We start from the raw sequence: 12,093 nt of genomic DNA, 5'->3' as shown, positions 1-12,093 counted from the left end.
ACTTTCAGACTATTTGGAACACAAAACCATTTTACAGTTCTTAGTGTAAAGCCTATCTCTGCCTCAGGATAACCTGGCTGTATTCTTATTAATGCGACACCAAAAAGCAAGATGCTAGGAAGACAATAAGATTAGTGGACACCTTTCACAACAAAAACACTGATGGGTTGGGCTCACAGAAAGGTACAACAGCCTGAATACTCAGTTAAATAAACATCCAGATAGTAAAAAAAATTAATAAATACTAAGCTATGTGTTTGGTGCCCTCTTCTGCCCCAAAGCAGAAAGGATGCTCCTCATGCGTAAACAAAAAAGGTTACTTTCAAAACTTAAGAATTCATTATTTATTTTAACCTGATTTTTGTCCAGCTCACAGTTCTTGTACTCTTGTTCTCCCTGTTCTTGGAATGTAACAATCACAAAACCAACAAATATGTTCATCATAAAGAAAGCAATAATGATGATATAGATGATGAAAAAGATGGAGATCTCCACTCTATAGTTGTATACAGGTCCTACATTCTCGCCATTTGAATCAATGGCTTTGTAGAGCAGCCTAAAAAAAAAAAAACAAAAAAACAAAATGTTATCTTTATTACCAATAAAATCAAAATAGCAAAGTATGCAGACTGAGAGGACAGGTTTCAGCAATGGTCTGATGTTCACTGATATCTTCTTCTATTTACTGATAGTGCTTGCAAGAATACAGAAACCAGAAGAATCACAGCACACTTTGTTATATTCCTTTATTTTCTGAAAGAATTAAGTTAATGACCCAACTTTTGTATTTTTCATTTATTTATTACCCCAAGTAAAATTTTCTCATTTAGGGATATAGTGAGTAGAAATTAGCTCTTTCTAGATTTTTCTATGAGTGTACTGCTGTCTGATTTTTTAGTAAAAGTTTACTTGAAGGCCTAAAACTTTCAAATTAGCCTGATTTAAGGCTGATAGGCATCTAGAATTGTTAGTTCCATTAGAGCTGAGGAGAAGTTCCTTATAGCAAATGTAGCAAGACCGGGAACCAAACAATACCAAAATGTTCACCTTTTCTTATTTTTCCTGAAATATGGGATAAGTGCCCAGATTCAGGATGATAGGTTTCTTTATTTCCTCCCTTTTTACACCACCACTTAAAACTGCTTTATTGCCCAAAACTGTCTGTTAAATGACAGTGAATTGCTCTGGAAAATGCGACTCTGGAAATAACACTGTGCAAACACAGAGAGCCCACTCACGCTGGCCAGCCTTCAAAGGTAGACACTGTGAAAAGGGCCATCATAGCAGACAGGACATTGTCAAAGTTGAAATCACTGTTTTGCCAGACCCTCTCTTTGACCATGGGACTATCGACATCTCCGTCCTTATAGACGATGTAAATCCCTCTGTGGGAAAGAAACTGGCATTAGTGAAATGCTGAACTGGCCTCAGGGTAACTCAATGCTCCATTCAAAGCTGTTTCTTACATTGCCTCCTCATGTTTGCTTTATTTCCTTGCTAACCTGTGTTTTCTGGTGAGATTAAGATGACAATTCCAATTCACACAACTCTAAACAGCCTGACCCATGCACAATGCCTGCCCATGCACAGTTTAAGTAATTCAGAACAAAATGTGGCACATTCTTAGAGCAAAGCTCTCCTCACCGGCATTCCTCGGGGTTCTGTTTGGCCTCATCAGTGCACTTGTAGAATTTTCCCTACACATAAAAACAAAAAAGCAATGACAAAATGCAGAATATGCAAAATAAATGCTTTTATATTATGACTTGTTCAGGATGGGACCAGCCCAGTCCCAGCAACAAACCACCAAGAATTCAATTCAGCTTTTCTGTTCTTTATGGACTGTAAATTCTCAGTGTCTTACCTTAAACAGCTGCACCCCAATACAAGCAAACATGAACTGCAGCAGAGTTGTAACAATCATGATATTACCGATAGTTCTAATAGCCACAAAGACACATTGAACAACGTGCTGGAAAGAAAGAACAAAATATGTTTCAATGCAATTTGTCACAGACCATATATCATAAAAGTAATTTCTGCATTCTTTTTAAAAATTAATATTTTTCTGTTGCCAGCATAATACCTAACACTGTAATTTGACAGGTTTTCTAAATTTGTCTGTAAGTTTGTTGACACAGACCCATCAACATCAACTGACTAGAAATTACACAGGCACTATGGATAAAGAACTGAAATGCACTGGTGGGTTGGCTTATCACAGTCCAAATCAGCTCAGTGGCAGCTCTTGCACACACAGACTGCTGTAACTGTGGGCACAGCCTGGGCTGGCCAACACCAGACATGTTCTAACTGATTTCTGTCCTTGCTCTGTGCAGACAATTTCTCTTGAGCAAAAATTTTTAACCTGAGGCAGGACTGAAGGATCAGGCCAACAGAAATATAACTTAAAAAATAAAAATAAGCACCTTAAGTCCTTTTGCTCTGTTTATTGCCCTTAGAGGCCTCAAGACTCTTAAAACTCTGAGAATCTTCACGACTGAGATAGCACTTGATCTAGAAGAAAAAAAATTATACTGTTACTGTTAAGCTAACTGATTTTATTACAGAATAACAACATCCTTGCAAATACTTGAAATGTGAAATTTGAAAAAAACCCCTCCAACTAGAACTATAAGATATGTATACAATGTTTTTCTTTATTCTTTATTGATTCTTTATTATTAGAAAATAGTACTGACCTCATAAATACCATAAGAATCATTTTGATTTCTGGAGCAAATTTGGAATTAACAGCTTAGAAGCTCATCTAAGACCATAATGGAGCAAAATAGTCCCCACAGTATTTTCCAGTGTTGACAAGCTCTTTTGAAGACACTGAGTAAATCCTGTAAATCAATGAATCCTTCAATTTCCAACTAACCTCAGATGAAAAGATCTCAAATGACTTTGATTCTCTCTGAGTAGCTAGGACTGCATAGGAGGAAATAAGAGTGCAGAGTGTTCTAAAGAACAGCCTGTGAAACTGAAAGTTTGTGCAGTGGGAGGTCTGGTACCAGCAGGGCCCAGAGTGGGGAGCAGCTGCCTGACACCCTCCCCTGCTCTTTAGTCACTAATGCTTTCACAGATTATTATTAATATGGAAAAAACACCCAATGAATCAAGAAGCACATTTAGATTCTTTTACTGTGTTTAGTCTGACCAAAAAAAATAAAAAAACCCTCTCCACTACCACTTACAAACTGATTAAAGTACAACTTCTCCCCCCTCAAACACGGTCTAATTCCATATCCCTACAGGTCAACACTGAAAGACCAAGCCCATAAAATCAGATTGCAGGTGTGACAATGGCTCAAAGGAAGGGATTTAAACCTCCTGCAGCTCCAGGAAATCCCTGCTGTACCAATACCAGTGTCATGGGGCTCCTCCTTGCTCTCCTGGTAGTTGTGGGAAGTAGTAATTTGTTTCCAGCCCATATTAGTGATGAATTACAACGCCCTCCGTGGAAAGCACTCCCTGTTGCCAGCCCATCCCTGAGCACTGGCACTGCACACCCACACACCGTGGGGGAACAAAAGGAGCTGGAACACTGATTTCAGTCTGAAACCCCAGAGCAAAAATAAACCATTCACAGTGTGAGTGCAGTACTTACTGAATCCCAAATGATACCAGAGAAACGCCCACAACCAGCAAATCCAGCAAATTAAAATAATTCCTGCAGAAGGACCCTTTATGAAGGAATGCTCCAAAAGCTGTCATCTAAAAATAGAATTGTTACACACTTAGTCTATATTTCAATTTATTCAAATTCACATTTAGGCTGTTTACAAGACACTTGCCTGGAGTGTGAATGCATACAATACTATCTCACTTTCTAAAATCCTTTGAGATATAAAACAAGTCCTCTACATACATTAAATCTTTAATATAAATCAGAAAAATTCTTCTCAAGCAACATCAATAAATATGCTAATTGTTTCTGATATCAACAAATGTTTTATTTTGTGTAAGAACAGATGAGGCTGAGATAATTACCCTGAATTAATTTGGCCTTTGTTAGAAAAAATTGCTACAAAAAAATCATTTGAGATTTCCATGTTTACTAAACTGTGAGGTCAAAATTCTTACCCCTAATTATTCATACTATCTTAAGAACTGAAAAGGAGCTGAAAATGTACTGCCAACACCTGAGAGCCAAAACTGGTCCAGAAGCAGGACAAGGCTGTCCTAAGGCAACAATTCAAGGCTATTTAGCTTTGGCTTATGGCAGACATGAGTGGCTGTCTTGGAATAACCTGGAACAACCAACAGATGTTTTGTGTTCTGTGTAATCAGAGGTCCCTAAATTTTGGTGTTCTGTGGGGAATATCAAACATTGCTCTCCCTTTAGGGCTTTCTTTAAATTTTTTGTTTTCTGTCCTTATATTTAAATTGAGAAAGCTTACAAAGTGGATCTTGTATGCATCATTTGCAGGTTTCATTAGGAGCCAGTGAAGGAGGCTCTATTCATTATGGCTGCAGCCAGCACATGGGCAGCTGGTTTTTGGTATCACAAAGCTGAATTTGACTCCTAAATCCATCAATTAGACTTCCTACCATAACTGTAAGTAAATACAAGTTTAAAATGGCACAGAGGAATCCAAATAACCATTAGATGGACAGACTCACCAGCTGAAGAGAATATTGCATGAGTCTTTCCATAGTTATGGATTAAGTCTGAAACACTGAAACTAAAAACTCAGAACAAAAACGAGGATACCTCTGGAAAACAACTTGTAGTCAGCTCAACCACAAGAATTCTAATGTCTTCAGCCTCAAGATCCTCTCACAGAGCCTGAACACTGAGCTGCTCCTTATTTTCCATAGTTAAGAAAATTTGATGCCATCTAGGGAGCATCCCATACTGACTGTGCATTTTACTTTCCCTTTACTTTCTATTCTGCTCCTCGAGGAGTAGGGAATAGATTTTGTCTCGTTTCCCCTCACAGCAGATTACTGCAGATTTCCAGGCAGTTCCCAGTGTAGAGCAGAGCTACAGGCAATGGGCATCCCAGTGCACTGCATCCCTGCTCAGTGTCAGACATTTCCAGGCCTTCTGCATGGCAAACCAGCACAACCAGTAAAGGCTGGGCATCTGCAAATGAAAGATGGGGGTTTTTGGAAGCAAAAATTAATCAATCTCCTTATTCTGTTGTTAAGCCCTCTTTTTGGTGATCAAAATACTAAATATTCCCAAAAGATAGAAGAGTAAAAATGCTAAAGCTTTAACCTATGCCATGGCATGAGACATATAACATAGTTATATTATAAAATTTCCATTAAATTAGCTCATTCACTTACAGCTGTAGAGCACATCTAACCTCTGTTGGGAGCTGAACACAAAAATAATGCTGAAAACCAAATTAACATCTATCTACAACTACCCATTTACATTGCATATAAGAGCAGCACACAAAGTTTCATGTAACAACTCCCACAAAAATTAGGTGAATAACTGACATTAAAGTGCAGGTGAGGAACATATCTCCCCATCTTCACATAGAGACCCATACTTCAAACATCACAAATCCCAGTGGAAGAATTTGCTACAACTCTCTAGTAAGTTTAAATGGTGTGGGATCAGCACAGTAGGGGGAGGTAGAAAGTACAGATCCCTAATCTGACCTTTGCTCTGATATTTTCACCTTTCCCAAGTTGTCCAAACAGCATGATAAACTGAATTTCAATGTCATGCAGGGAGAATTCTCAAATGTTTTAAAGTGATGCTGCAGCTTTTCTGTTATTCACACCCTCATTCATACCCTCAACACTGCAATGTGGAAATCCTTGTTTGAGAGCAGTAAGAGCACAAGGAAATTTCTTACACGCTGAGAGTTATTCTGGTTTAATGCTTGCTTTTGTACAAGTTTCTTCACTACAGGTGATAATATTACCTCTGATTATCCTAATTTCAATTTCATATATTTTTTTTTGCCTGGAAATTAAGGAGCACTATTGTTCCTGCAGGTCTAGTTTTGAATTTTCTCCTTGCAGAGCACTCTCCTTCTGCACAGCTCGGACACTGTGGGAAGCAGCAGAGGACAGGGAGGGCCCCAGGCACAAGCAAGCAAAGCCAGAGGCTGGGACAGGTTAGCAAAGCAGGCAGGGGTCTGTGTCAGCTCCTGACTGTGCACACCTGCATGGTACAGTTTATTTTCCTTTACATGTGAGTGCACTACAGAGCTTCCACGGGAAACCAGAGTCAGAAGCAGCAACATTTTTGGTTGTGATGTAGCATCTTGTTTCCTTGTAATCTTTAAAATTCCAGATTTCAGTAGCCCAAGCTCTGGAGTTTCCTGCTTCCCTTGGATAACTCATGAATTGCTCAGTGCCAGAATCTCTTGCAGTTTGCAGGAATGTTGCTTTTCTTAACCCATCCACTTATGCCTCTTTATCCCGCCCTTTATAATTCCTCTGCCTCCTAGAAAAACACAAATGAAACTGCAGGAGCTGGAGAACCTGCTGCTCAGAGCATGTGGAAGTTTACTGCCTTTCTTCTGCCACAGTTACAATGCTAAAATATTTTTATGGCTTCCCAAATTCATAGTTGGGAACTAGTCTGATTTAATGCTACAGCTCTTTTCAATGCCTTGCTCTCTCCTTTAGTTTGGCCTTCCTCTAGCAGCAAAACCCCTGGATATTTATTTTCGTGTGCTACAAATAAGAATAATCAATTCTATAGCAAGCTTCTCACTGCTGAAAATGTGAAATAAGGGGATAAACATTAAGCCTGGGAGAAAATTCACAAGCATAAAAATAGCCTATTACTTACAGAACAGCTTATCTTGTAAACAGCCCAAATATTGCACCAATTAGTAATAATCAAATTGCATTGTGAAGAGTATGCACAGCAATATGAGCAAAAGCTGGGAGAAGAGATCTTGTTAAGCTTAATCCTCAACCGGAAATGCATAGTTTATGTACAGATTCTTAGTGTGCCAGCAATTTTTAAGTGTATAAATCAGGGTTACTCAACCAAAAACTTGAGGTGAGAATCAGCACAGCATGAAACATTTATGAATCATATGTAAATCTCTGAAAAAACATTTTGTCAATTTCCAGTGAAAAATTTTACTTCCTTGTTCAGCATTCTGTTTCATGTGAATGCAATTTTTGGTTATTTATCTTCTTTACCACAGTAAATCTTGTACATTGAATATCTGAGTAACCCCAATAGATATCCTTAATAATCAGCACACAAACTATACATTAAAATGCCAATTTTTGGCTCATGCATGGGTAATACATTTAAGCAAGCATAATTATGCCTGTCTGTGAATTTAAATGTATGCCCAAAATAAATGCAAAGTATCTTAGTGTATAGATAGATAAATGCAAGATATCTTGCAAGTCCTATTGCAAGAAAATAGTTATCTACTATTTTAGCTCTGTGGATATAGTTCAGCAAAATAAATGAGAAATTACATGCTCCCTCCTTATAAGACTGATTATCTCTTTCAGAAATGCCAGAGCAAGGAGAAGGAAAAGCTCATGCGCAGTGATTGATTTTTCCCTTTTCTAACAACTGTAAGTTTAAAAAGGGTAAAAAATGAATTATTATACTGATGTAATGATAAAAAATCAGCTTCTTCATGCACCCAATGGTAAAAATTAACCAATCAAAACTATGAGGAACTGTCAAATAAAAAAATCCTCTAGTTTAAAAAAGTTTAGCTTTGATAGCTTAGAGAAAAGGCAAAGAACACTTCAAGGGCCTTTTCTTGGCAGGTGACACACAAGGAAAATCCTTTTAAACAAGCTTCCTTTAAAAACCTGTTACCTTCAAAATGATCTCAAATGTAAACATACTAGTGAAGACATAATCTGCATACCCTAGGATCTGGAAGGTAAACAAAAAGTTACAAACATTATTGCTAAAGCTGCTTTTGGGCTAACAAGGATCAATTAACAATGCATTACCTTTAACAGGATTTCAACAGTAAAGATGGCTGTGAAAGCATAGTCAAAGTAACCAAGTATCTGCAAGGTATAATATGTGCCACAGTAAGAAATCCATCTCTTAATAATTTTCACAATTTAGACCACAAACACAACACCTGAATTAATCTAAGTAGACACATGGAGGATTTAGACAAAGTAGTTTAAAATTCCATCTATTGTGCAACCATTTTTATTTGCTTAAAAATTGAACAGATGCCACTGCGCTCAGGTATTAGATTTCACCCCTCAATAATTGACAGGACCAAATAGGCAAAATTTCTTTCAATTCAGATTTTTCCTCTACCAGCTTTCACAGATACTTTCTTCAGCCTTTAGCAGAGAATCTTAAACAAAGAATAAATATTTATTAATAATGTCTGTGGTTTTTACCAAAGTATTGCATCACAAAATAAAACTTCAGTGGCTGCTTCTAGAGTGCAGATCACCCCACATTCTGCCACATTATATTGCTCTTGTATGGGCTTGTGCAGAGTGTCATAAAGAAAATTAATGAATAACTAATCACTTAAATTCAGCACCACAACCCCTTTTCCTTGAAGTGGAAAGATACAGCAGTGATTTATTTGTAGGAAATCTAAAAAACCCACAAGAGTTGCACAGTGATATGAAGTTTCTAAGAGGATTGTGGCTGTGGGATTGACCTCACTGCACAAGAACAGGTATTTCAGAACCACCCAGAGCTGTGGCCACATCACTAACACCTAAATCAGTGAACTGCAGGAGGCTGGGAGTTTAGTCTCAAGGATCCAGCAATCCACCTAGCCAACAGCTGTGCACAGAAATATCCTTCCTGCAGTTCAGCAGCTAACCAAGTGGGAAGGAGAAATAAAATAAAAAGACAACGCACAAAGAAATTAGTCATAGATCAAATAAGAACAAATAATTTTCCCCCCATATTCCGTAGAATATCCCATCCTGCTGTCCCTTGGTGTGGCTGAAAAAACAGGCAAATGTTAAATCCATATGACAAAGGTTAATCAGCAACAATTCACTCCAGACTGAAAATAAAATAAAAAATAGTTAAAGGCATTCCAGTTTCTAAACTTTCATTCTGTTGCTGACCTGGCTGATGGAGGGAACATGAACCTTCAAAGCAGTGAAAAGAAAATTATGCAGGCCTGGGGCTTGCGAGAGTACTTACAACAAGAGGGCAACACCTTCCTGAAATCCCTCACACATTTTGTCTGTGTCCCAAACAGAAATAATCTTTTCAGTTACCACACTCTCCACTGACATTTTCCTAATGCTCCTCTAGTTACAAACACAATTATCAGCCCTTGAAGCCATTTCTATAATAACGATTTCAGTATTCTCCACCAGCTCTCTCTTTTTCCTACCAATTAGTGTGACTTATTTATAGGATTACATTGGTCCAGCTTTGTAGATAAGGAAAGTACACTGCTCTGCTGAATAGTGCATGAAGAGTGTCTTTGTGCTTTGGCCTCTTTTTACCTCTGGAGAAAGTTTTAGCTTTTTGGTTTTTACTAAACTTGCTGGAAAGGGTTCAGAGAATGCCAACAACATTTCAGAGGTTGCACCAACATCAGCAAGAAGCAGAGAGATACAACCTCTGCAGCCCCAGCAGGGCCACCTGTCCTGCAGGATGCAGAAGAGTTTCTCTGACTCTGTGCCCATCTCTACAGGTTATTTTGTACCTAAAACAGGAAAGGGCTGGAAGTTCTATCAAAGCATCCCCAAAGTCCCCACGGATCACTACCAAGCTGCACCATCTCAGCCATTTCCTACCTAATCCAAAGCAAACCCAACTCACAAGAATGTGAGAGTCATGCTATGAATCAAATGCAACAAGGCTAAAAAAATCCATGGTCATGAGAGTGGATTTCTTTTAGTTTCTCTCTCTAATAATTGTGCTTTTGGGTAACAGTTAAGTCTTCCACTAGATGAAGCACTTAAAATTTGCTTTAAAAAATTCAAGAATTTGTTTTGGTGGAACACAGGTGTTTAGTCCCCACATAAACTACAATTTTATCTATTAATAAAGACACTACTGAAATTAATGGTTTTTAGGCTGAAATGGCATTTTTCTCTGAGCCAAGGCAAGAGCTGGGCATGTTCTGATCCTCCTCTTACATGTGCGTTTGTAGAAAAGTGAAATTTGTTTGGTTTCTGATAGCCAATCAAAAACCCAAATATTTTTGAGTCCAACGTGGGGGTAACTCAAACCCCTCAGAGTGGCCACAAACGCTTCCCTGAGAGAGGAGGTGACACCCCCATGAACCCCTACAGTCACTGACAGAGGGATCATCCAAGTGCCCCAAGGCCACATAATGGAGTCAATGAAGAGAGGACACATCAGAGTCTGTTCCAAACATGATAAACAGTGATAAATCTAACTGGCATTTTTAAATCAGCATCAAACACTGTGAGGTAGTAAGAGTGATTAAGGAACTGCACATCAGTTACTCCAGCTGCAAAGTAGGGAAAAATATGAAAATTATAGATATTATATTCAGATGGAGAATATTTTATCCTGATATATTTATATTCACAGAAAAAGCATTATGTAAATAATAAACACTTTTAATACTGATGATGTTCCATCAATAAAGCCAATTGTCTTTACAGGTTTATGCTCCTTAGAGCAAAAGGAATATAAATGTATAGCTTGAAAAAGAAGAAGGAATGTTTTTTAACATGAAAATTAAAAACAAGGCACTAGGCCTAAAGGATTGTATCTGTGAGGGTATATTTGGCTTCAGGCAAAAATGAAGGGCTTGCTTACATTATTTCGAAAAGAGTGGCTGCGAATTGGATCTTCTGCTGCTAAGGAAACACTGCTCAGCATGATGAAGACAAGGATGAGATTGGTAAAGATGTGGTGATTGATAAGTCTGTGGCATCCCACTCGAATTCTAAAGAGGAGATACAGAAATACACCATTTTTGCACACAGAATTCAGCAGATGGTTAACACACAACATGTTTTCTGTTACTCTGCCAGCTCTGATGGAACAGAGCAGCAATCAGCAGCTAGAAGCAATGAAAGTCCTGAAGCCATCGGTCTGACTCCTTAGAATGAAAATAAATCCAAAATCCAATTCACCCACAGTGAAGATGCACTTAAAGCCATCTGGGAGGGGTTGGTTTCTATTGGGTTATGAACACCACAAGGTGCAGTGCTTGTAGCACTGTACAGGTGCACTCACAGGTCAGAAAGACCAAGGCTAGATGATAAATCATCCCAGATCCCCAGTTCTATTTGATTCTCACTGAAGTTGTGAAAATTACTCATCTTGAGAGATGCAGCTTAGGCTGCAGATCTCCTTGTGCTACTTAGGACTCAAATCAGAATCTCCATGAAGATTTTCTTATAGAATTACAGGACAAGTGGGTGTTAGAGGCTCCAGAGCTGTCAGGCTTTAGCCACATGACAAAGTGTAACTGTGTATATGCTTAGAGTCACTGAGCCCAAAGTAATCACAAATACAGAGCAGGTCTGATATTAAGCTGACAAAAAGGCAGGATCAGGTTCATAACTGACTAACACTGAAGTTGTCTAAATTCTGATGAAGACTCAGAAGATTCTTGGCTAAATTTTTTTCTCCTGTTATTAAGTAGATGATTGGAGCGTGGTGTATCTTAGTTAAGAAAATTGGTCATTTTAGACCAAGAATGCATGGTGTTAGCTGAAGCTGAAAGCAATTTGTAGTGTTCAACAAACTTAATGATTTTGCATCCAAAACATTTTATGTTGATCTCCTTCTAAACTTGATGTCCTCTACCACTGAAAGGCAGCATTCTCCCATGCCAAATAAATATTAAGTAAGGACTTCTACTGACTAGTCAAGCTTGCTGTCTTCACCAGGGTAGAACTCCAAATGCTCTGGAGTTAGACTAAAGTGGTGAAAGATTCCACTGCCTCCCCAAAATCCAACTACTACGGTTCTTGATTTTTTGAAATAATTTGTCTTTATCTTAGATGCTTTTTTGAATCTGGGAAATGCTGTTGCCCTAAGAGGAATATGTGCAACGTTTCTCCTTCTTTTCTCTTTTTCTGGTTTCTCCTCCACAAAGGTTACTAGGGTTACTAGAAATTCTGTCTCATGCAGAATATGTTCAGATCTTTTATATCCAGTGACTAACACAGTACATAGATAATACACCTCAAAGG

General features: G+C 38.3%; 1 protein-coding gene across 17 annotated transcripts in view; it reads right to left on the bottom strand.

Annotated features, from left to right (window-relative positions):
- The window catches only part of CACNA1D (calcium voltage-gated channel subunit alpha1 D), a 169,586-nt gene that overhangs the window by 49,069 nt on the left and 108,424 nt on the right, over window positions 1-12,093 (bottom strand). For 10 of the 17 annotated variants that reach the window (XM_063164644.1, XM_063164655.1, XM_063164643.1 and 7 more), the window contains exons 20-27: window positions 10,706-10,835; window positions 7,921-7,980; window positions 3,614-3,720; window positions 2,430-2,517; window positions 1,865-1,972; window positions 1,645-1,697; window positions 1,239-1,385; window positions 355-556 (exon numbers count right to left, since the gene is read on the bottom strand). In XM_063164644.1, the coding sequence (XP_063020714.1) occupies window positions 355-556; window positions 1,239-1,385; window positions 1,645-1,697; window positions 1,865-1,972; window positions 2,430-2,517; window positions 3,614-3,720; window positions 7,921-7,980; window positions 10,706-10,835 (895 nt within the window). Of the gene's footprint in view, window positions 1-354; window positions 557-1,238; window positions 1,386-1,644; window positions 1,698-1,864; window positions 1,973-2,429; window positions 2,518-3,613; window positions 3,721-7,780; window positions 7,841-7,920; window positions 7,981-10,705; window positions 10,836-12,093 lie in introns of all 17 variants that reach the window. The other 7 variants (XM_063164660.1, XM_063164659.1, XM_063164645.1 and 4 more) reach the window with 2 other exon arrangements.

Source organism: Melospiza melodia, chromosome 10, assembly GCF_035770615.1.
Source record: "Melospiza melodia melodia isolate bMelMel2 chromosome 10, bMelMel2.pri, whole genome shotgun sequence".
NCBI lineage: Eukaryota > Metazoa > Chordata > Aves > Passeriformes > Passerellidae > Melospiza > Melospiza melodia.
The sequence above is the reverse complement of the archived record's forward strand: the minus strand, read 5'-3'. Positions and strand labels throughout refer to the sequence as shown.